Genomic DNA, 25,281 nt, shown 5'->3' with positions numbered 1-25,281 from the left:
AGCTATCTATTTTACATTTGGTAGTGCATATATGTCCATGCCACCCTCTCACTTCGTCCCAGCTTAACCTTCCCTCTCCCCGTGTCCTCTACGTCTGCGTCTTTATTCCTGTCCTGCCCCTAGGTTCTTCAGAACCATTTTAATTTTTTTTTTAGATTCCATATATATGTGTTAGCATACGGTATTTGTTTTTCTCTTTCTGACTTACTTCACTCTGTAGGACAGACTCTAGGTCCATCCACCTCACTACAAATAACTCAATTTCATTTCTTTTTATGGCTGAGGAATATTCCATTGTATATATGTGCCACATCTTCTTTATCCAGTCATCTGTCGATGGACACTTAGGTTGCTTCCATGTTCTGGCTATTGTAAATAGAGCTGCAATGAACATTGTGGTACATGACTCCTTTGAATTATGGTTTTTCTCAGGGTATATGCCCAGTAGTGGGATTTATACATATATTTTTTAAGGGCTTGGCTATTAGATTGGAGTTTGAAGAATTCAAGTCCTCTCATTTTTTCCCCTTGCAATCCAGTTCTGCATAGCAATGATAACCATTTTGTTAGATAAGAAAGTCAATGGCCAGTCCTCACCAGAATAAATCATGCATATTATTTAATCGTAATTAAGACTACACTCTTTAAAATTAAGAAATAATTTAATCACACTTAGAACTGGACCAGCATTTTTAAATTAAAAAAAATTTTTTTTACACACCTATGTAATTTTCACTGTATGGTCCATATTGAAGTCAAACTAAAATATGAATCTAACATTTACCTCTTTGTAATTTTAAAAATATAGATGAGTTACATGGAAAAGTCAGATATTCCATATTTTGCTATTTTTTTCCTAAGAATTTTTTTTAGGTTTTATTTTTCATGGATGGAGTAAGAAAGTAGTAAGGCAGGATAGTTTTATAAGTATTGATAATGAATTGTTGACAAGTAATTGAGTTTGGAAAGTGTTGGAAACATTTACTGTGTTCTAGCTCTGTGATGGATACAGTGGTAACCAGTGTAGATACAGTGAGGAAATACACTTGGTAGATAGCCTCCTGATGTAGCCACATAACACATAATTCCAGGGGAAAAAAAAAGGGTAAATGGTTTAGGAGAATAGGGAATGAAAACAAGGAGCTTTTGTTGGATCAGACATTGGAGTTACATATGATAATCCCGTCTACTTTCCGTGGTACCTTGGAGAAACTCTCATAAAGGAGGAAACTGACGTTGGGACGTTGAACACCTAGTCCAAGTTGACTCCGTTAACTAAGAGCAGCACTTAACAGCCCTGTATCACAGTAGTTGTTGAGTGCAGGGCACAGTCCCTCTGGCCGGTGTTTAGCATAATCCAGTCCATTCTCTAAAGGCCATGTGGGCGCTTCAGACTCAGGATACCGTTTATTGGGTAATCTGTTTCTCGGTAGCTCTCCTCCCTGAGGCTCAGAGAGCTCAATTGCTTAAGTTTTCACCAGCTGGCAGAGGTAATTAGAGCAGAAGGTGGGATGTGGATTTATTCATTTTTTCCCCTAGTATTCTTATATGCATATTAACAGCTCGTTACTTGCTGCAGGTTACATTGCCGTAAACTGATATTGACATTAATTCTCGGAGGTTTGAACTTCAGTTTCCTCACCTGTGGCTCATAGACGAAATCATCCGTAACTTACCTTTCAGGAGGAAGTAGCCAAATAGCCTTAAGATTGTAGTATTCCAGCTCCTCATTGCTGTATCAGAAACGGTTTCTGGTGCTTCATAACGTTGAATGGGTAACTAGAAAGGATTTAAGAACGAGCGTTTGGGAGAGACAAGCGCCCCGTCATTTGGATGCCCTAGTTTGCCCCTCCTGGAAGATGTGGCGAGGAGGGAGAGCCCCGCTGCCTCGCTCCAACAAAGGGACGGCAGCGCGTGCTCCGCACAAGACTCCAGAGCAGCCTACCAAAGCTCAGATCCACCCTTGCCTTCCTTTCCCCGGCCCCTCGGCCCCGGCGCTCCCTCCCGCGCCGCTAGGCGGGCGGAAAGGGCAGCGGGCGCCTTTAAATGCTAATGAAGTCGATGCCCAACTCCGGAGCCAACTCTCCCCACCCTCTTCCCTCCCCGGCCCGTGCGCCGCCTAGAAAAACTTGAGCGGGGCCATTTTTGGGGCAGTAAGATCCAACGAGGAGCCCAAGAGCGAGCGCGCAGCCCGAGAGCTCGAGCCGCCTCCGCCGCCAGCGCCTCGAGATCCGCACCGGCCTCCCGAAGAGCGAGCCCCGGCCGCCGCGACCTCCAGCCGCGCTAACCGCCGACCAACCGCCACCGAGGCGCCCGAGGGAGAGCGGAGGAGGCGGCATGAGCGAGGCGGGCGAGGCCACCACCACCACTACCACCCTCCCGCAGGCTCCGGCGGAGGCGGCCGCCGCGGCCCCCCAGGACCCCGCGCCCAAGAGCCCGGCGGGCGGCGGCGGCGGCGCGCCCCAGGCCCCGGCCCCGGCGCCCGCCGCCCTGGTCGCGGGCAACCCCGGCGGGGACGCAGCCCCCGCGGCCCCGGGCACCGCGGCCCCCGCCTCTTCGGCCGCCGCGGGCAGTGAAGACGCGGAGAAGAAAGTTCTCGGTGAGTCAGGCCCGGGAGGGTGGGGGCTGCCCGGGACGGGGGCGGGATCGCTGACAGCACGAGGTCCCCGGGGACGTCGGGTCCCCGCCGCCGGTGGCCGCGGTCCCGCAGGCGCTGCTGAGCGAGCGCGCGGCGCCCTGCGCTCCCGGCCGCCCGAGCATGTTCCTCCTGGTCCTGGGCCCGGAGATTGGGTTCTTAACTCGGGCCCCTTAGGCGGGCCCTGTCGCATCCCGCGGCGAAGCATCCGTCGGTGCGACGGGGAGAGGAGCGGCAGTCGAGAGAGAGGACACGGGGTTGGGATGGATGTGGATGTAGGGATGGGACAGGCACCCACGTGGGACGGGGACTTTGGAGTCTTCGCGTAGTATCTGGGTGAGGAGAGCATTTCCTTCGGGGAGAGGAAGGCGCTCAGAGGAGACGGGGGAGGGAAAAGTGGAAAGGCTTCTTGCTGGGAAGGCTCAGGTGTCTGTCCCTGACGCCCTTCCCACGGGGGCGCGGGAACGAGGCCATGCTTCTGTCGGCCACTTGCCGGCGGAGAGGTGTTGCAATCCTCTCCGGGAAACTTGGGTCTTAGTCCTGCGTCCTCCTCCCTCTCTGTGCCCGCTGCTGCAGTGAACCACTGAAGTGTTTACCAATCACTCTCTTCTTCCTGGATTGTGGGAAAGCCTTTGGTGCAGCAGCTGAAAAAACTTCGTCGGAAGCGCGGGTATGACGTTAGTTCACAACAGCGTTATCTTGGGACTCGTAACTTAGGGAGGGAGCTCGGAAGTTGAGGTGTTCAGGTCGGGTGGGGGGCGCAGAGCATCGCAAAGGATGGCTGTGGTCGTTGTTGGTTTTGTCGAGTATTTCAGCCTTCTCTCCTTAAGTAACGCCCTGTGTGAGGCCTTAAAACAGGCTCACAGAGGGCGTGTGCTCTATCACTCCCTCTTTTTATTAAACAGGGAAGGTCAGAGATGGTGTAGGATGCTTCCGAGAAATTTTCAGTATTTTGGATGGGGCGTGTTTGATCTCTCTGAGCCTTGCCTGCGCAATTTTCTAGGAAGAAAATTGGGGGAATAACGTGAAGAAAGTTTAATACGATTCCATGTTTCCTGCCTTGAGAGGACTGTTTTCATGTTTTTTTTTGTTTTTTCCTCCTCCCCACAGGGCTGCATTTTACTCAGTTACTGTCAAACAACGTGCTAAATGTAACATGTGCAGGTTAAGAAACAAAATAAGCCTCATTTCCCTGGGCTAAAAGTTGCTTCAGTCCAGTCCGTGTCCTATTGTGATATTGTTTGCAACAAGTGTGTCTTGGAACACTTCCATGCAAAATGTCAGAGAGACAACCTTGGCTTATCCAAAGCAGTGTTAGGATATATTCTTAATTTGACTGATTTTCGCATAAAGGAAATTTTGCAGTTTTTCGCTTGATCCTTGTACCTTTCTGGATCTAACTAAACTCCTGAATTTTAAACTGAAGAAGATATCTTTAAAGATGAAAGAAACAGATCAATCAATTTCCTCAACCAACTGCTCTTAAGGCACATCCCTGGTGATGATGAGTCTGGAGGTCTTGGATCTTTCCACTGTCATTCCAACTCTCAAAAGCAAGGACAGCCTTCTGCATGACATTTCAATACTATCTCTGTCCAGTGTGTTCTGCCATCTCCTTTCCTTAGCCAAGCAAGCACATGGTGCCTAAAATGTGCCAGGCGCAGTGCTGACTGAAATGGAATTCTGGTTTGGGATTCTCACATTCTAGTTTTTACAAATGGTTCTAAACTTCAGTGCATAGCCACAGGCCAGGGAAAGTAGTTGACAGGACTGAAGGAAAACTTCCCTCCTAATGAAGCCTGATGGTCTTCCTCCGTCCCCACTTCCCGTTCTGTGTATATAAAGTGAGTTTATGGTTTTAAAGCAAGAAGAGTGCATGGATGTGTTTGGCCTTATGAAGTCATTAGCAATATTTGTGGAATTAGGAAATTTTTAAAAACTACAGTGGGAGTAAAAATAACCTTCAGCCTGGATTGAAGTTATACTTGAAAATCACTTTCATCTTTCTCGCTCTTAGTGTTGCTTTTTTAATCAAGATTATGCCTTTGACAGTGCCTATAGACATTAACTATATGAAAATGAATCAAAAAGAGTTCCTAACTTTATATTTTCCTTATATTTTTCTAGGTCATTAATTTTGGGGCAAATGAAGGGAGACACAAAAAGCATATCATTTGAAATAATGTGCGATTTAAAAGCATATGATTTATCAAAACCAGTCTTCTGTGTACATTTGGATCCAAAGCATAGAATGTTTTTTTCCTCTTTGCCCTGCTGCTCTAATTTAAATGACCTAAAACTGAAGATTTTAATAGTTTAATCTCTTCATTGGAGAGATCTTCCTTACTTAGCCTAAGAGCCGGAGATTCCTCAGTAAATGGTGGGCTGAATGACTTTGAAGGCATAAAGAGTTTTTTGTTTTTCTTTTTTTTACAAAGAGCTAAAATACTTCCCCAAGCATATCAATCTAGCAAAACTCAGAACTAACCCTGCCCACAGCAAAGTAAGTCCTAATTACTGTTTTAGTCTTGAATTTAAAAGCCAAATCTTTATTGTTTATCCTTGGAAATTAAACACTCTATATCGCATAGAAAGGTAGCATGGATTAATGTTAATTGTTACTTTAATTTTCTACTAAGCTTTTTTCTTCTTTAAAGGTACTCTATTGTCACATTTCCTGTTGCACTGAGTCTTGATAATTGCTTTATGCCTTTCCTAAATTTAGGCATAGGCATTTCTAGAGGTACTGGATTTGGTATTCACAGTTGATTCAGGGGAGTCATCTAAAATAATAAATGGCTGAAACAAATATGAATCTACGAAGTATAAACTCTATGACCATACTGTTTGTTTAGATTCCTTCTCTTGAGTTCTATTAAGATCTGGCATTCTACAGAAATGGTCCTACTCATGAGGGAAAGTAGAGACAATAATCAAGTTAAAGGGGAGGAGGTGATAAGAAAATGCTGAGGGTTTGATTCCCACCAAATGGAGAGAGTAGGGTAAACAATGAAACAGAATCCCAAATTCATCACTGGTTTGAAGAGGCCTGTTACATCATGTCTCAGGGTGGTAAGTACAGGACTGGGCTGAGCCGGCCTCAGTTCTATTATTACTCTCCACTTCTTTGATAGGCCCCCATCTGGCACCCAGACAAGTTTCTTCAGGTCCCTGTAGATGAGCTATTAACAAGGAGCTACTATTTCACTATGTAGTTTGCCGGCTATTTCAAAGTGTGATGAAAGTGATGTGTTAGGTGGTCGGTACTTACCTTGTTCATGTGTCTACAGTTGTTTTCGTTGTGACCCTTCTTTTGCACTTAGAACATTTTTCTGCTGTAAAGCTTTAAAGAGTGTGTTTTGCTTCATTTTTCTTTAAGCAGTGTTTTTCAGTTTTAATTATGGCAGAATTGTATAGACTTACGACCACTCCTTATCTTAAGACTTTATTGAAAAGTTTCATGAGGAAGAAAGGTTTATTCTTTCTGAAAAGTATTTCCCTGTGATAGCTTCACTTGCTCCATTTTCTTCTCCCAGTATACTTTGGAGTTAAGCTTTTAATGGTTTCCTCGGGTATGTTTAGGCTTTAAATAATGCTATCAAGACCTTAGTGGTATGAGCTTTATCTTTTTGTAGGTCAGATACTAATTTATCTGTTTAATCCTATTTTAGCCACCAAAGTCCTTGGCACTGTCAAATGGTTCAACGTCAGAAATGGATATGGATTTATAAATCGGTAGGTGTGTGTACCTCTACATGTTTTAAATACCTACTCGTGCTGTGGCACCTGCTGTTGGTGTCTTTTCCCATACTTTATGAATGGCTTGTGTAAGTTTTCAGATTTCTGAGCACCGTAAATATTCTCATTTCTAAGCTACTGATCATTAAACATTAATTAAAATACCTTTCTAAAACATTGTTAAGTACTTATTTTATACAATCTAGTCATTAAAAGAAAAAAAAGGTGGCGGTGGGGAGGATGAATGGGAAATGGGAAGGGCCTCAGGATAATTGAGTTGGTATCCACAATTTCACAGATGGAGAAGTGGAGTCTTAGACTGGGTAAGCAACTTTCCTAAGGTCGCACAACTAGTGAGTAACTGAGCTGGATCTGTAACCCAGGTCTGGTCCAAGTCCTGTAGAAACCGTAGTGTTTTCTTTAAACCATGGTAACTTCTAACCATATAGGAATGAGAACACAGCTGTAAGCTATGGGGGTATTCTGATGTTTTTATATGATACCATCCTTTTCTCTATTCCCCCTCCCAGGCCCCCCTTTTTAAAAAAATTCCTCCAGTTTCTTCCTTGTATGTTTTGGTGGGTGGTGGCAGTTTGGGGGGGGGTGTTTTAGGTTTCAGTGTAAGGAGAGCCTAGTTCACAGCTGTGCCCTGTCCTTTTAGCTGTCTTGCTTTGCTTTCGCTGGGAGGGAAATCTAGGGCTCTGGTTACACACCATGTGATTTAGAGAGAGATGAGAGGAAAGGGATGTTTCTGTAGGTTGAATCTGTATGCTTGGGTCCAAGCACTGTGGTCGTATGGAGGAGTGAGATGGATAGCTTTTGGGTTTAGAAGTTTTTAAGGAGGATTGATCTGAGGCATCTGAATTGAGTTTAGAGGATAAACAAACATTTATGCTGTGTTTTGAGGTCGTAGGATCTAAACTGTTCTTTTAAGTTTTTCCACATACCTAGTCCCTTTAATTGTGAGCTTTTTGTCTTCCAACAGAAATGATACCAAAGAAGATGTATTCGTACATCAGGTAAGAGTGATGATAAGTGTGACATTTGCTCTGTGAGGAGAGGGGCGTCTGTAATGTGCTATTATCCCTTTCCCAAAGTGAAGTCCTACACATTATTGTTCTACTCAAAACTCTTTCTGGGACTTTATTTTGGCAAGAGAGCCCAGTTCTACATTTTAAGATTTGCACATAAGCTCTTCTGTCCCAACATATTAACTGTTTCCAGACAGTTTTTATTTTTGCAGTCTCATGAAGTAATAATCAGACCACTTTCTAATTTTTAATGCCTTTGAGTCTTTAGCTAAAGCCCTTCTGTTTCCATGTTAGCATCCTATGCTCCCTGACTGTGGTTCTTCCTTGTGTTGGGCTGGACCCCATCTTCCTTGCGCCTGGCTGTGTATTGGTTAAAGCTCCTCCATCAGAGCAGCTTGAACTTGAAGTAAATAGCACAGTGAAACAGATGGTTAGGGTGTGTGTATCTAAGACATTAGGAAACTCCCAACTCCCAGGATAGTCCTCTCTCCTGCGAGAACGAGACACGCTTAGCTCATGTCCAGGTGAGGAAGGCCCGCAGCCCCCTAGATTCAAAGGAAATGTAGAAAATGGGTAAAATATGGAAAACATGGGCTTCTCTGTACAGGAAGCTCAGTCTTTCTTTACATTCTTAGCCTAGGATGTTATTCTGTTGTTCTGTATCCTGGACTTGCTTGGAAAAATAGGTTAAAAGAAGCATTATGTGCGCTTACTGTTCTTTTTGTATATTTAGTGTTCAGTGAATTGTCTCGCGTACGTGTGCAGTTCTCAGTGTATAACAACAAAGAAGTGCAGAGGCAGGTACCAATACCAGCATGTTCACCTCCAGGGCTCTGTCAAGCGTCTGGTTTTCTGTGTTTTTGTTTCCTTCTTTTCAGGATCGTGTGCATAATGGGGTGGAGTTTGGTGACTGGCGAGAGTGATAGCTAAGAAAAAGCTCTCTGGTTGTGGTTTCTATCAGTTATATTTCAGTTGCTCCTGGGTAACTGGAGTAGATTGGTTCAGACACAAGGACTTTTAAAGTCATAACAGACCTAAGGGGAGTGTTGCTTATAACACCTAGGGGTTAATAGACCTTTTGGGGTAAGAACGCTGCCTTTTGGTGACTGCTGGAGTAAAAGGACCTCACAAGTTTCTGTGCCTGCGGCCAGCTTCACTGACCTGATTCCAGCCCCCTGTGAAGCTGGGCGGTGAGTCACCTCAGTGTGTTGAGGCTTGCCCAGTTTAACAGGAAAAAGGGAAGAGCCGGCAGGGAGGGGCTGTTTTTGGACTGGCTGAGGGTTCAAGGCCTGCGAGTATATCCTGTCCTGAGCTGCCTTTTTCCTCTCTGGGTGAGGTCTCTGCCCTATTGGCTCATTTCTTTTTTTTTTTTTTTCCTCCCTCCTACTCAGAGTAAGGGAAGGGCTGGATTACACATGCCTAATCGCTTTATAAAATAAGGTTGACCTAGTTCCATAGAAACTCAGAGCCCCTTTAACTATTTAGAGATACCAGCTAAAGAAATGGGGAATTCGTTGCAGGAATTATTCTCTTCCCTCCACTGACTGAAGAAGAGAGGCCTAGTCATAAGCAAATATTTAGGTGCAGATGTTCAATGCAGGATAACATCTTCATTAACTTTTAATGTATTATCAGGGAGTGTGTAGGGATAAGTTGACATACTAATGGTGTGATGAGAAAAATTTGAATAAATATCATAGAGTTACAGTACAAGGGGTATAAATGTCCCCCATCTCCCCTCCTCTTCCCCCGGGCTGTATTTTTATAACCTCAGATAAATCCCTTATCAGCCTCCAGTTGGTTTCCTCATCCGTAAAATGGGAGGGGAGAAGGCGATCAGCAATGTTTTGTTCTTGAGGTAATTTCGTATATTCTGACGGAAATATTTATCCCCTTGGCATTTTTAAAATTTCTTCGAGGTTAGCAGTTTCTCTTGTGTACAGAAATCTGTGTCCCCGTATTTTTGTGTTTATGTGTGTATGTAAGATTTCATGAAGGCATCCCGCCACCAGCCCCCTGCACTGATGGAGATATAGTCTGAATCTAAGACACTTAACAGAGTGAGGGAGCTCATCTCTCCAGTATCACGACTAGTCCATCAGGCTGCAACTGCACATTCTGTTTAACCCAACTACCAAGATGAATTTTGAAGGCTAACATGAATCAAGACAGTAATGTGGAACATAGTTTTATACTGTTTTTTGTTTCGTTTTTGTTGTTTTGGAGATCCAGGTTAGTTGGGAGAGTAATTTTTAAAAGTAATGTTAGATCAACAATTTCTTCGGTATAGCCAGTAAACTTGAGAGCAATGAAATCTGTGGCCAGTTTTGACACATACTTCATTTAAAATTTTCTGTTCTCTTGACAGACTGCCATCAAGAAGAATAACCCACGGAAATATCTGCGCAGTGTAGGAGATGGAGAAACTGTGGAGTTTGATGTGGTTGAAGGAGAGAAGGTGAGAGGAATTGTGGCTGGGTATCCAGGGTGCTGGCACAACTCTCTTGCATAGTAAATGGTCTCTCAGCCCTTTATGAATTTGTCATTATGTACATTGTTTGATGTAGTACAAAAGAACATCTTAATTTCTATTTTAATAAACGATGAACCCTATTTAATCATGGAAGGAAAAGCTAATTTCTCAAGGTATAAGATGACATTTTATTTTGGTACCAAATGTATATTCAAGTGTAGTTTAAAATTAAACTGTTTTATAGTATTAAAAATAGATAAAAGCTGCTTTGGGGCAAAAGATATCTCTTTTTAGGGTTTTTAAAATAACATTTGTTTCTTAAAAGTTAACATGTGCATAATAGGAAACCAAAAAACACAAGAAGCAAAAAACAAGGATATCTTTTTCTAAGAGTAAAGTTTTTAGGCTGTGATTTATAAGCACTTCTGCACAAATAATACACAGTAAAGAATGTTTTAATCTCAATAAAAGAAGATTCAAATCAAATATAATCATTGTGTTTTCTCTTTGGCTTGGGTTTTGGAAAGCCAGAGGCATCTTGAGAGACTGTATAACGACCATCTTCAGATGAAGAACAGGCCAAGAAGCTAATGGATCATCTTGATGCGCATCTACAGATTTTTTCTTTATACTGTTATATACTTAATTCCAACATTAGTAATGTCCTTTATGCTTTGTTTTTAATCAACAGCATATTCTAAGTATCAGTAAAACAATATAGGATAAGAATAAAAACATTTTAAAGCCATATATGGTACTGCTGCCATGGAGGCTGATCGTGGCAGCTGAATTACAAGCTGAGTGAATGACTAGTTCACTCCCAAATGAGTGCTGTTTTCACGTACACACCATTCATTCCATAGTCCATATTCTTCGCAGCTCTCAAACTGTTTTCTGCTTTGAAAGAACAACAACTTTATTCCACCTAATGTAGAAATTTAAATGATTTCTTTACCAATGTGATCCCCAGGTTATCTTGCAAACCTCTTGGAGTTTCAAATTATCTACCTGCAAATGCTGGCCTGTAATGATCTCTAATGTCTCACCCAACTCTTAAAATTTTGTTTTGCCAGGTTAATTTTACCTCTGTATATTTTCAGAATTTGAGGTTATACAAATTGATGTAGAGTGGGAAATGTGCTCTTTTGAATCTCCTTTGTCCGAACTTTTTATACTTTTGAAGCATTACTTTATCAATTTGTCCATATGAGAATCCGAACGCTAAGTCTGTTTCAAGGATAAGAAGAAGGTTTAGAGAGGGACTACATTGTGGACACTGTGTATATATGCGGACGCTAAGTCAAGGACCGTTCATTCCTGCTGCTGCCAAGCTGGGAGAAGTTTCCCTCTCAGTAGCTCAGTGCTGGACAGAGCCATGTGAGCCCACGAGTGGATTCTCTTAGTACCTCACAGAGTAACACAGGTTTCAACATTTTCTAGGAAGAGAACATTATCTCAGTTGTTTTCCAGTGAGGAATATTCCTCCTGGTCTAGCATTCCTTTGTTACAGTTGCATTATATTTACCAGTTTGTGTTCCTTAAACAGATATATACTGCTCTTGAATCAAACAAGAAGGCAAAGGTTGTGGAAGCAGACAAGCTGTATACATTTATTATTACTATTTCTTTAACTTTTTATTTTATGTTAGAGTATAGTTGATTAGCAGTGTCGTGTTAGTTTCAGGTGTCAAGCTGTATACATTTAAATCAGGACGTCAAGCACCTTGCTCACCTTATTAAAACATGGGTGTGTTTTTTAGGTCACCGAAGGAATCTCTAGTATGTTCTGCCAGTCTTCAACCCTCTGGCTATCTAAGGCTGTGCTTTTGGCTTCTTTTTAACTCCGAGGCCGTCTTTGCTTCTTCCCTTTCTCAGGGTGCAGAAGCAGCCAACGTGACTGGCCCGGACGGTGTTCCCGTGGAAGGGAGCCGATATGCTGCAGATCGGCGCCGCTACAGACGCGGCTACTACGGCAGACGCCGTGGACCGCCCCGTAATGTACGTTGTCTGTCTCCCTAATCAGTGACTGAAGAAATGCACACATCTAAACTCAAGTGTGTATCCTTGGAGCACATAAATGCTGTATCTTCTCCTGGAGACACACTGGTTTTTTTGGCCGGGGGTGGGGGGAGACGGGAAATTTTTCATGTCCAGAATTTATCTGTATCTACTGGTCTTATGGGAAACTTGCCATTCAGCAGTTGTATCAGTTTGTATGTATTTGGCTGCAAGGAACAGTCATTTAATTATCTTGTAACAAGAAGGCTTAATGAAGGTTGCTGTGCCAAGGTTGTCAAAAAGGTTTTCTCTTTCTTTGGCTCTTTTACCCAGCCAGAACCGCGCCATGTGGCATTCACTGGGAAAGGGGACCGGGATTCCTGTGACTGGCTTGAATCTGTTGTTCCTCCCTTGTTAACGTCTAAGAAAGTCAGCCTTTGGTTGGCAAGGAGGAATGGGGAATGGCTCGGGAATAAGTGATGAACAGTGCTGGCCACAGATATATAAAGTAATTTGCCTCAGTTACGTAGCTATTTTATTTAGCATTGCATTTCCCATCATTTCAAAGTAAAGAAGCAATAAGTAATGCTCTGGATTTTTAGTTCTTTAGATTGGTACCAATCCAGGTGGAAGGGCTTACAACCAAGTCCGGCTGGAGTTTTCTTAGGAGGCTCAGTTTAAAGTATTCTCAAGGCACCCAAAAAGACTCCCGTCCAGTTTGTGGTCATGAGGATCCTATTTTATGTGAGTCATTTTTTGATGTTTCTAGAGTTAGTACCTGGGATTGGTACTATGGAATGAAATCCGAACACTAAGTCTGTTTGAAGGATAAGAAGAAGGTTTAGCATCACAAGATGCTTTGTGAGCACAGGATTGTGGCTATGTATAACATCCAAGGGAAACTTTGGAAAAATCTCACCGGAAGAAAGTATTTGCAGATTGAGAATGATTTATCTCTACACTTTGATAGATTAATATCTTTCTGCTTACCTAAATGCTTCCTCTCTTCATTCTGTCATCTTCACACACAGCCCAAACTGATTTTTATCAGATTCCTTATGACATCTTGTTTTTATATTTCTATATTTCTCTTACCCATGTTTTGCTTATCCTATGTGATTTTTAAAAATAAGCTGTGTAGGGGTTGGTAGAAATGAGCTACCATAGCATTTAGTCTTTCAAGTTCACCAGATTCACGGAGTTCTAGTTGTAATTATTTTGATTTCTAGGTTAATTCAGAAGTAAAAGTGGGCGAAAACCTTTAGTGAAAACTTTTCCTTTGAAGGCTTTTCTCCTCAGCTGGAAATTCTGAAGTCATGCATGTGAAAGATATTTAGAAATAAAATTATCAAAATTCTGAAAGTAAACATAAATGAAGGTTTTCTGTTGTGATGTCTTTAAGTCCTAACAGCTTATTGAGTATGTTTGGTAGTGGTGGTGCCATTGTTCTTATTTTGTAAAACTCTTAATGAAAGATCTGGCTATGGAAGACTCAAGAGATACAGAAAACCTAAAGAGAAAACCTTACTATTTTGGTGAACATTTTCTATGCTAATATGTCTTTACATATTTGGGGATTGTACCTGATACAGGCTTTCTAAATTGTAGAATGGCTTGGTTTTTCTGAAATTAGACTAGTTGAGGCCGTAGTTGAAGCTTTTCCTCTTTGGGAATTGGGTTGCCCATGTGAGCTTTGTTCTGGAGGGCTCTAAATCTTAAATATCCTCAACCCCAATGTCAGTCATTTTATTTTGTTCATTTTAAATTTGTTCATTTTTAAAAATTATAGTTGCTTCCCTTAAGACTACCTTTGGCATAGCAATCCCCCTGTAAAGTAGGATTTGAAATAAAAAATTCTTTGAGGGATATTTAGCTGTTTGCTTTTTTTTTTTTTGATATAAAATATTAGTAGGTGATAGGGTAGTTTAAATACAGGAAAAAATATAAAATGAGTCAGTACTTCCCTTTGTTAATAAGGTGTATTATATTCAGAAACTGTATTTATTACTTACTACCGTCTATTAAAGTGCAATTAAAACTTTATTCCTAAACATATAAAGAGAATCATGCCATAAGTCAGTGGTTCTCTTTTGGTTTTTGGACACATTTATATGCTTAAATATGGGATCCCAGAGTTTTTGTTTATGTGTGTTTATACCTATTAATATTTATTGTATTAGAAAGTAAAGCAGAAATTTAAAAGATTTAGTTTATTTAAAATAAGCTCATATTTATAAACATAAATAACATTTTTTTCATGAAAACTATATTTTTTAACTGAGAAGAGTGGTGTTGCTTTATGTTTTTGTAAATCACTGATCTCCGGTTTAATAGAAGACAACTGGATTCTCACAGCTCCTTCTGCATTGGGGCTGCCAAGAAGCCACGTGTCACTGTAGTTTCTGGGTGATTCCCCTTCCCCCCCAACTCATGAGAGAATGAGAGGAGAAAAGACAGATAGCATCTTACCAGCATTATGAGAATAGTTTGATCTCAATAACCCCCTGGGAAGGGTTTCAGAGAGCCCCCCCATCCCTACTTTGAGAACTGCTCCAGGAAGCAAACCACTTAGGACCAACCTGTTGATAACACCACAAAACATATTTTTCTCGCCTTTGCCCCAGTGGATGGCCAATGTTGGGGGAGACACATTTGGTGGAACTAAATATTCTAAACTTGTATATGTTTTTTGGGTGGCTGGTCAACTGGTATTCACCAATTCTAATTAGATGGGAACTAAATTCGTTAGAGATTGATTGCACTTGCCTTTCTGCTTCTTGGTATTTTATGTGCGCAGATCTACTTGAATCTATATGTGGTTTATCCCAGTTAATCACCTGATAATCTGGGTTAAATGCATTTTTGTCCGTCTAATAGACGGGATTGTCCCTTTGGGGGAGAGATTGTTTTCTTCCGTTGACATTCACCCTACATGGTACTCTTTGGTTCTCATCTTGCCGAAGCGTCTTCTGAACCTCTGTTTCCTTGCCTCGCTAGTGCGCTGGGGAGGAGGAGGAAGGGAGCGGCAGCGAAGGATTTGGCGCCTCCGCCGCTGACGGGCAGCTCGCTGGGGCCCTGAGTCAGCGGCGCCGCCCCCAGTACCGCCCCCAGTACCGCCCCCAGTACCCGCGGCGCTTCCCGCCTTACCACGTGGGACAGACCTCTGACCGCCGCTCCCGGGTCTTTCCCCATCCCAACGGAACGCAGGTAAACTTGCACCGGGGGCTCCTCTTCAGCAGTCCTCGCCCCTCCGTCCTTCCTCCGCCTCCTCCTCCTCCTCCTCCTCCTCCTCCTCCTCCAGCACCAGTGGCCGGAAATCAAACCTTGCTTTTGCCTTCCCGATGCTTCCAAAGTAGACTAGGCGGCCTTCTCAGAGCATTCATGCTAGTCACACTTCTACAAGCACGACCACCTGGGCCATGCCTATAACCGGGGACGCTGGGTGGACAGGGTACAGTTCTAGTTTATGGAAGAGAGACGTAAAGTAGAGACAGCTGGTACGTGTAAGCGCTGAACTCTGAAGCCAGGCGGTCCTGGATTTGAATCTTGCCTCCGTCTGTGAGCTTTTGAGGTTAACTTGGCCATCCATTGAATGGAGATAATTGCCTCACTCTGGGGTTGTGATGATTAAATCAAAGGTAAAGACCTTAGTGTGATGCCTCAGGTTGGAGAATGTCTATATAAAGTCCTTAATTTAGATGAAATAGTGTTGATTATTAAGAAAACCTAACACAGAGTAGAGATTGTTGATTCTCGACTGGTTCTCCTTTTTACTGCAAAATATTGATACAACTATCATGAACTTGACCTGTAAGTAATAAGCCTTTTAACAGCTTTGCAGTTCCCAGGAAACTTGGAAATCTCGGGATAGGACATCATTTTTGTTAGTTACTACCAGCTACAACTTCTTCCTCTTAGTATCCTTGGTTTTTGTTTTTTTACTAAGTGTTTTGACTGAACATTATGTTCAGTCTGTTCTTTGCTGCCCTTTTCCCTTCCTATCATGCATGACTGTGTTCTTTCTACATGGCTTCTTGTTTTTTTTCCCCTTCTACTCTTTAACAGCTGTCCCTGACAAATGTGCTAAAAATAACAAGTAGCCTTACATATATGGAGAGATTGGGTACATGAGGCATAGTAGGTTTCTTTAGAGGGCAGCACCCTGGGCCTCTAGGAAATGAGGACAGGGAGAGTCAGGGAGATTGGAATACACATTTATTTTTAGGGCATTAGTAGTACCTTCCTGAAATAATCCTTCTTAGTATTAGCATATACGTGTGTATCATACTTTTTTGAGAATATGATGATTATCTTCTAGATCGTTTGAAATAAAGTATATTTCACCTTAGGAATGGGAGGTTCAGAGCAAAGGGATTCTTTGGTGCGATGCAGAAGAGCAAGTTGAAAACTAATTTTGAAAATGTGCATATTCTGGTAACCACATTTAGTTCTCTTAACTTGGGTTGAAATTCTTACTCATTTAATAGCTAACATGAAATCTTCAACAGTTTTTCCTTAGAACCCTTCTAATACATACCATGTTTAATGTTCAGTGACAGAAGTCGGCTTAAGCCAACCAACAGCACCAAACAAAAATTTGTAGAACTTTCTTCTGTATAGTTTAGGCTACTTCCAGGTTGTCCATGTAATGGCTTAAAACTATAGAGAGATCTCTGAGATGGTAAAGATTGTTGAGGTCAAATGGAAAAGTCTTTGCCAACATTTTCTACTATTGTATATACAAAACTGTGAAATTTATTGGACACAACAGGAAAAAAATGAAAATATGAAGGCCAATAGTATTTCCCTTCTGTACCGAGGACGTAATATAGCATGATATATCAGTGTCCAGATGACTTCCATTTTTTTAAAGATAATAATTCTAGATATTTGAAAAATAAGTCGAATTGGTTACTGAGCTAAATCAGCTGTTTGTAGTCTGTGAGAAAAGAATTATATGACAGAGGAAAAGGAGCAACATTGTTTGGCATCCACCAAGGGACAGATGTTTGAAATCAGTTCTTAGTTTTCCCTACAGCTTTTTGGAGTTGGCAGTGGTATCCAGATTTTTGTTGTTGTTGTTGTTACAAATGAAGGGGTTTGAGTAGTTTAAAAAATTAGCAACTTTTACCTAAGGTTACATGGGCAAGAAGTGGTAGAGCTTGGTTTAAACTCAGTCTGTCTGTCCAGTCTCTTCCCATTCTGTCATTCCAGTAAAGGCTTATCCTTTATACATGTTCATTACTGTTTCTGTGTGTGCGTGTGCGTGTGTGTGTGTGTATCAAAGTTCCTGAGGAAGCAGCAGCTTGTTCAGAGAAGTAAGGGAGGCTCATGTGTTTGGGATGGTGTGAGTGAAGAGAGGGGTGAGGTGAGATTAAGGTGCTGTCTTAGGGCAGGTCAAGCATGCTGGGTAGACCAAGATAAGAACTATTGACCTACCCCAAATGTGCTGAAAAACCAGTTAAGGGATCTAAATAGGGGAGGAACGTATTTGAGGAATCACTGGACAGTTTAAGGAGGCTAGACCCCGGGGGCAGCAGCAGAAGTAGGGAGACCAGCTAACGTACTTCCCCCGTGGAGAGGGGATCAGGCGGGCACGGATTAGAGTGCTAGCAGTGGAGGTGTGAGGAGTGGTCAGATTTAGGAAATGTTTTCAGCATGGAAGGGGCAACATGTGATGATGGCGTGAACGTGTGGTGTGAGGAGTGAAGGGTACCTTTGTGAAGAGAGGCCAGGTTTGGGCGGAAACACAGAAGTCATTTGGAGATCTTCTCTTGGGCAGATCAAATATGCCACACACACACACACACACACACATACACACATTTACGCATGTGTAACTTACAGTGTGTGTATGTGCCTATGTATTTGTGTGTGTGTGTGTGTGTGCCTTATTTCTGCCTACTAAAATGGCCTGAAGTCAATGACATGTTAATAGCATTGAGCATGTCTGGCCCTCGATTTTTCATTTATAAATACCATTCTCCAATAAAAAGAAGCCCCTCTGGAGAAACGGCTGATTTCAGAGCCAGGCCAGAGAGAGTACAATATGAGCCTGGAACATCTTGCTGTGCCAGAAAGCAAGGAAGTGCTCAAAGAATGCTGGAGACACGTCCAATAGGCCATGAGCCAGCTGGAAAGGGTTCCCATTGGCCACTAATGATAGTAACAGATTATAACTCATTGAATAGCATAGAAAACCATGAGTCTTTACAGATATAGACAAACAAATATATTGAATTTGATAAGGAGTGAAATATTTATAGACTTTGAAAGTACTTCTTCACAAAATCCTCATAAATTACAAAGGGGGATAGAGTAAACTTACCCTGGAGGAGCCGTACTGCTTCTCAAAGTGAACACTGTCCGTAACGGTACGGATTGAAACCATATGCCGTCTGACAGGATGCAGTGAGAAGAATCCAGTGCCACTTTTGTGGCTTCCCTTCCAAAGGTGCATAAGCTAAATCATGAGAAGACACCAAACAGCCCCAACTGAGGGATGTTTTACAAAATAACTGCTCCTGTAACCTTTAAAAGTGTCAAGGTTGTGAAAACCAAGTAAAGATTGAAGAACTGTTCAGATAAAGAGACAACTAGATTCAAGGCATGGTTCCAAATGAGTCCCTTTGCTGTAAAGAACGTTACTGGGACAACTGGTGAAACTCGAATGGAGTCTGAGGATTAGAGTCTATACTTCCAGCTGTCCTGTAAGTTTGTGATTATTTAAAGAAAAAAGTTGGAGAAGATGGGTGCTATTTCAACATGTTTATATGCCTGGAAGGAAATGATGGAGGAGAGAAGGGGGTGGGGGATTGAGAGTTCAAGTGCCCTAGCAGGCCAGAAAGAGGGGCTGGCTTTGGCTATGAGCATGGACCACTTAATCAGTGTAATGCGAGAAGAAAAAGCAAGTGCAGTAGGTTGGTAGATTTGATGGTGAAAGAACGTGGAGATTCTTCTCTAATTGCTTCTCTTTTCTTAGTGAAATACGGAGAAAGAAGGGATATTACTTTTGAGGGGGAAAAATAAAGATTGAGATGTGGCTGTATTATAAAGAATTTCAGAGATTGTTGGTGGGTTTTTTTGTTTGTTGGTTTTTAGCTCTTTCTTCCCTTGAAGTTCTGCGATATATTATTTCCCCAGCTTAAAATAAATTTCTCAAGGAAGGATATTTTATTTTTTTAATGCTATACTTCAATAAATAATGCAAACAGATGAAAGGAAAAAATTGTGAAAGGAAGAAATCAGAGGTGAAGGTGTGGTGGAAACTTTGAATGTAGAAACCATTACCGTATTGAAGGGATACCCAGTCTGTAGAATGAGTGGATCTGAGTTTGAAAAGACCGAAAAGATTCTCTTTGCTCCAGTGTAGTACATCATTCCATTTCCTTTTGTAATAGAGGTTTTCTTTCAAGAGGTGAATGGAACACTTAAAAATTTTTAATATTGTAAAATAAATTTAGGTGTACTGGAATAAGGCAAAAGACTGTCTAAGGCAAAAGACTGTCTAGTGAGAATGAGTCTTTCTTTCTTTCCTGTCATTCACACAGATCTAATCAGTACATAGTTCACTGTTAGAATTGAGAGTTCCCAGCTCTGTAATGAAGCCTTTCATTTTCTCCTTTTAAAAAAATTTCTGAAGGCAACTGTGTGCTGTGTCTCATATCCTGCAGCCTGACACTCATCTTCAGCTCTCCTTGCCTCCTCCTAGGCGGGTGAGATTGGAGAGATGAAGGATGGAGTCCCAGAGGGAGCACAACTTCAGGGACCAGTTCATCGAAATCCGACTTACCGCGCAAGGTACCGTAGGTAGGTAACGTTTTCTAAGAGCTAATGACCGATTGCAGAACTTGTGAGCGACAGTAGGATGGAAGAGGACGTTGCAGGTCTGTTTTGTGGATTTCTTATGTAATGAGAAGATGTGGCTGTTTGGACCGTATGTCCAAGTTGTGGGAGGGGCTCTGCGATCTGTGTTTTCACACGGCTGTGTGGCATTCCCCCTGCTTAACAATTGGGATTTTTAGTTATCCCTGTACCAGAGCAGCATTTACTTCTGAGCACTTGCCCATGATGTAAAGTCATACTGGATTTTTACGATATTGAACGAGACAAGCGGAAATGAATTGATGGGTCATTCATCCGGTGGTGGTGCTATGAATGGAGGGAGAGTCGGCTGCCAGCGAGTGTTTGGGACACTGAATATTCTGACGACCGGGGCCGTCTAATGCGGGGGTTAAATCAGCCTACAGATCACATCGTCTGTGTTTAAATCCCCACCCTACGGTTAGCAGCCCCTGTGTAGCTGTGTCTCCTCCGGCAAGTTTCAGGACTCCTCTTAGACTTAGTCACCAGCTTATGCAGTGGACAGTAAGGGATATTCTACCGCTGTCATAGGGTTAGATATACTAAGGCGTTTCAGGCAATCAGTGTGATGCCTGGTATAGTAAGCCCTCAGTAAATTAATCGATTAGTACTACTACCAACATTGTTAAGGTTAGTGAGGGAGGGACTTCCCCGGTGGCGCAGTGGTTAAGAATCCGCCTGCCAATGCAGGGGACATGGGTTCGAGCCCTGGTCCGGGAAGATCCCACATGCCGCGGAGCAACTAAACCTGTGCGCCACAACTGCTGAGCCCGCGCTCTAGAGCCTGCGAGCCACAGCTACTGGAGCCCACGAGCCACAACTGCTGAAGCCCGTGTGCCTAAAGCCTGTGCTCTGCAGCAGGAGAAGCCACTGCCATGAGAAGCCTGCACACCACAACGAAGAGTAGCCCCCGCTCTCAGCAACTAGAGAAAATCCACATGCAGCAATGAAGACCCAACGCAGCCAAACATAAATACATAAAATAAATAAATTTATTTAAAAAAAAAAAAGATTAGTGCAGGAGTGTTATTTTATTGCTGCTTTATCCCTTGTGAAGACTGGATTGGGCTAGACTCCCTAAGGTTCTTTTTAAGCTTTTTATATTATAAGCCTTCCTGTTGCTTTACCCTGTCCTTGAGGAGCTTCATTCCTGAATGACGTTCATACCGCCCTGAAGTGTGGCAATATGGGTCTGTTGGGAGGCGAGTAAGTATATTATTTGGGGAAGGATTTGTAACACTCTACGTCTTCTTTTCTCCCAAGATTCGTTTCAGAGTTAGACATAGTCATTCTAATGATTCATTACAAGGGACTTTGGAAATAAAAGAGGCTTCATAGAAATGTCTTCAGGAAAACAGAAAAAAGACAGTAGTGTATGTGAACCCCAGCTCTGTCAATCTCTAGCTGTGTGATCAAAGTTGCATTTGACCTTTTTTGACCTATAAAAGCAGCAGTCCTTTATGGTTCAACCAAATACTTACCCTCTTTAAACCCCTTGGTTTTCTTACTGTAAATCTTAAACTCACAGAATTAGCCCTGAAATTAAATTAGATAATTAACGTGAAAACACACCAGCACAGGCTTTGGCACACAGTGAGCGATGTTCGTTTGCCTCCCACGTCGAATCCCCTTAGACTCCACTGCATGCTGTCCATGGAGGGCAGATATGGGAGCGCTTTTCTTTTTTAATTTTTCCATCCTCAGTGCCTGTCAAAGTGCCTGGTATGATCATAGTGTATGTTCGGTATATGTTTGTTCACGGTGTTCAGGTGAAGGGGGAAGATGACAGAAAGATAGGGTTTTTTCACCACATCTTTGTTCCACTTGCCTGTGCATAATTCTAACAGTAAGTCTTGATCCCTTGACTTTTTAATCTTTAAAAATAAAACCTGGGAATTTCCTGGCGGTCCAGTGGTTAGGACTCCGCCCTCTCACTGCTGAGGGCCCAGGTTCAGTCCCTGGTTGGGGAACTAAGATCCCACAAGCTGCGCAGCGCAGCCAAAAAATAAATAAATAAATAAATAAAACCTGATGTTCTTGAGGGCATCTGTTCTCTTTTCTCCTGTGTTCTCTGCTCTAGGGGCCCTCCTCGCCCACGACCTGCCCCAGCGGTTGGAGAGGCTGAAGATAAAGAGAATCAACAAGCGGCCAATGGTCCAAACCAGCCACCTGCTCGCCGTGGATACCGGCGCCCCTATAACTATCGGCGTCGCCCCCGTCCTCCGAATGCTCCTGCACAAGATGGCAAAGAGGTGAGTCCAGCCAGCGGAGGGGGTGCTGCCAGATCACCCGTAATCATGTCAGGCTTCAGTATTCCCTTCTACGAGTGGTTTTATAACCTGAAAACTGAGGCTTAAAACATGTGTAATATGTATCAGATACTTTTGTGTATAACGGTGTTCATTTATGTATGTGTGCGTGCGTGTGTGTGTGTGTGTGTGTGTGTGTATAAATATATAGAGAGAGAGACAGAGAGAGAGCATGCCCTGCACATATCACAAACCAAATATTTGAATTCAACCAGTTAGCATTCTAGCTAGAACGTTGAGAGCTTTCCAAACAAAAGACAGCGTTTAGAGAGAGGAACCTGCTTCTCAGCACATGTTGGAAGCAACTGTATATTTTTTATGGCTTTTTGCTATGGAGAGTGGTGGTGTTTAGTTGCCATCTGGAGGCCATTCTTCTGTGGTTCTAATTTTTTCCTCATACTTTAAGAGTAGTTAAGATTTTGCACAGTGACTTTACCTTCACAGATCCCGACTTGTGAGACCTTTCCGTCTTGAACTTTCCACTGCCGTATGAATCAGTTAGTTTCTGGTTTGTGGTTTTGTTGTGTGTTTCAGACCAAGGCAGGTGAAGCACCATCTGAGAACCCTGCTCCAGCCCCCGAGCAGAGCAGTGTCGAGTAACATCTGGCTCCCCAGGCACCTTCACCATCAGCAGGTAGGAGCTCGGGCGGCTGGCACAGGAGCTGATATTCTCTTTAAATAGCACTGATTTCTCAACAGTAGCACAGATCAGTCTCAACTAGTTCTGTAATTCATCTGGGCCAACTTTCTGATCTCCATCAGGATTCTGGAGAAAGAGCGGCTTTGGTGGTGAAATATCTCTGAGGCTGATCTTATTTTGCTAGGCATTGGGGACGCAAATATGCAGACAGAGTTAATGAGAGTCAAATTCATTTTTCTAGATAGACAGTTGTTAACTATTATCACCACCTCAGAAAACTTTTGAAAGTTTCACTTTTGTGACACCTCGTGGCCAATTTGATAATTTTAAAGTGCCTGACAAGGCCTCATTTGAATAACAGAGACTGTGATCTGTAGAGTAAACAAGAATGTGTTTTTTTCCTTCCCTTTTCCCTTTGATAACCAACATTATTTTGAGGCAGTATGTGTAGTACGTGAGAGCCAGTGGGTTTATATATCCAGTGCAGGAGCTAGTAGTCATTTGCTTGAATGATCTTGAGCAGTTGATTTATCCTCTGCAGCGGTACTGTCGGCTGCTGGTAAAATGAGGATACTGGCTAGATTCCCCACTAGGGTTGCTGCAAAGACTTAGTGAGATGACACATATGAGGTGCTTAAGCAGGACGCGGCAAAGAGTAACCTCTCCATAAAAGTTAGCTTGTTTTGGGCTTCCCTGGTGGCGCCGTGGTTAAGAACCCGCCTGCCAATGCAGGGGACACGGGTTTGAGCCCTGGTCCTGGAAGATCCCACATGCCGCGGAGCAACTAAGCCCGTGCGCCACAACTACTGAGCCCGTGTGCCACAACTACTGAGCCCGTGTGCCTAGAGCCCACGCACCGCAACGAAGAGTAGCCCCCCCTCGCCGCAACTAGAGAAAGCCCGTGTGCAGCAACAAAGACCCAACGCAGCCAGAAGAAAAAAAAAAAGTTAGCTTGTTTTTCTTCATTGTTGCTTCCTGCTTTTTTTCTGTCTTCTTGTTAAAGATCCTGGAAATTGTATATATACAGGTAGAAATATACTAGAAAGACTGGCTCAGCGAGTCTTACAAGAATTTATAAACCATAGTTGGTTTCATTCTGGGTTTTTCATCTAATAAGTCCTGAAAGTTTAAGTTTTTAGTATTTCTTGGTTGTTGCCCTTTTCACTACATAAATAAGGACTTCGCTTTTAGTTGAAAGACAGGTTGTAAAGCTCATAGCAGCAGTGTTATTTTTCCAAAAATTGTTCAGATTTTGTAAAATTTTGAGATCATTTTAAGTTTCTACTTTTTAAATGCCATCTGCTTTTATATGCAGAGGTTTGGGATTTCAATTATCCTTTCACTAGGTAGACAGTTGCTATGCTGAGAATATTCTGTTTTATCTCTGGGTAGCATGGACAGTTTATTATAGAAATAAATTCCGTATTCACACTTGCTCACATTAACTGACGGAATTATATATTAATCATTTGGCCATAAACTTTTACTTGGTAACATTATTTTTAGGTATTGTTCCTAAAGAAATAATCCAAAATATAGGGGGAAAAAATTTCTATTTACAATCTAATGTTGGAGAAGTGGTTAAATACTGTGGTATATCCATATTAGGAGATATTGTACAGCCACTAAAATGATTATGAAGAATTATCAATGCTATAGTATCATTTATTTGAAAAGGCTTCATGATGATAATTTTCTAGAATTTTCTAGAATTTTTACTATTGTGTACTGACTGTTCTGGTTTATAAAAATGTTTTATTAAAAATTTTCCATTAAATTAATGTTTCAGTTTACAAATCTATAAAAGATACACGGTGTAAGATTTTGTTTAGAGCTTTTGAGAATTGATTTTTTGAACTACATAAAAAACAGATAATTTTTGCCTTTTTATTCTTTAACTCTTGGTCATCTTGTCACTCTTCATAAGTTTGATTTGAATTTTTTCCAGGTGACCTAAAGAATTAATGACCATTCAAAAAATAAAGCAAAAAGCAGACCGCAACCTTACCAACACCAAAGAAACGTCCAAGCAATAAAGTGGAAGACTAATAACCAAGACGTGAACATTAGAATGCTCACTACTATTCTTTACGAAGCAAACAGCTATACAAGGAAAGCGTCAGCCAGTTTTTCCAGCAGCTGAGATCCTGGGAATGCCTGCACGCAACAAGAGAGCAACCTCCCTGGTTTCAGCAGCTACTAGGTTTATATTTTTTTCCTGGTTTTTACTGTTTTGGTAATATGAATTGAAAGAAGAAATATTAATACCACATGGGGAGACCCCCCCCCCCCAACCAAAGAAATCTAAAATATGTAGTAAATGCTTTTTTTTCCTTTTTTGTTCATTTTGGATGCTGGTGCTAAACTTTCATGAGTTAAAAAGAAATTTTATGCCCTTCTTATTTATTTTGAGGATGAGGGGAGGATAACAGTTTGCTTTCTTATGTGACTCTCTTTGAAAATGTGCAGTATGAAATTCCTCAAAAATAAAATTTTTACCCTTGAAAGGAAAAGATGTATAGCTGAAGTATGTTTTCCTATCTCAGCTGGAGTTGTTTTGTCTTTTTTTTTTTTTTGGTCTTTTTTCGTCACTT

The 25,281-nt window shown here is 42.1% G+C and overlaps 1 protein-coding gene across 2 annotated transcripts; it reads left to right on the top strand.

Annotated features, from left to right (window-relative positions):
• The first annotated feature begins 2,154 nt into the window (after positions 1-2,154).
• On the top strand, positions 2,155-25,204 carry YBX3 (Y-box binding protein 3). Of its 2 annotated transcripts, XM_036865220.1 has the most exons (10): positions 2,155-2,599; positions 6,307-6,370; positions 7,359-7,392; positions 9,773-9,862; positions 11,753-11,875; positions 14,873-15,082; positions 19,587-19,684; positions 21,819-21,990; positions 22,582-22,681; positions 24,636-25,204. In XM_036865220.1, exons 1-9 carry the CDS (start codon positions 2,338-2,340, stop codon positions 22,645-22,647), a joined length of 1,119 nt encoding a protein of 372 aa, XP_036721115.1. In that variant the 5' UTR covers positions 2,155-2,337; the 3' UTR covers positions 22,648-22,681; positions 24,636-25,204. The 2 variants fall into 2 exon arrangements, with proteins under 2 accessions (XP_036721115.1, XP_036721116.1); XM_036865221.1 differs by lacking the exon at positions 14,873-15,082 and having other exon boundaries at positions 2,156-2,599.
• Positions 25,205-25,281: the final 77 nt, after the last annotated feature.

The sequence above is a fragment of the Balaenoptera musculus genome, chromosome 10, assembly GCF_009873245.2.
Source record: "Balaenoptera musculus isolate JJ_BM4_2016_0621 chromosome 10, mBalMus1.pri.v3, whole genome shotgun sequence".
Taxonomy (NCBI): domain Eukaryota; kingdom Metazoa; phylum Chordata; class Mammalia; order Artiodactyla; family Balaenopteridae; genus Balaenoptera; species Balaenoptera musculus.
This window is presented reverse-complemented; position numbering and strand designations above follow the sequence as displayed.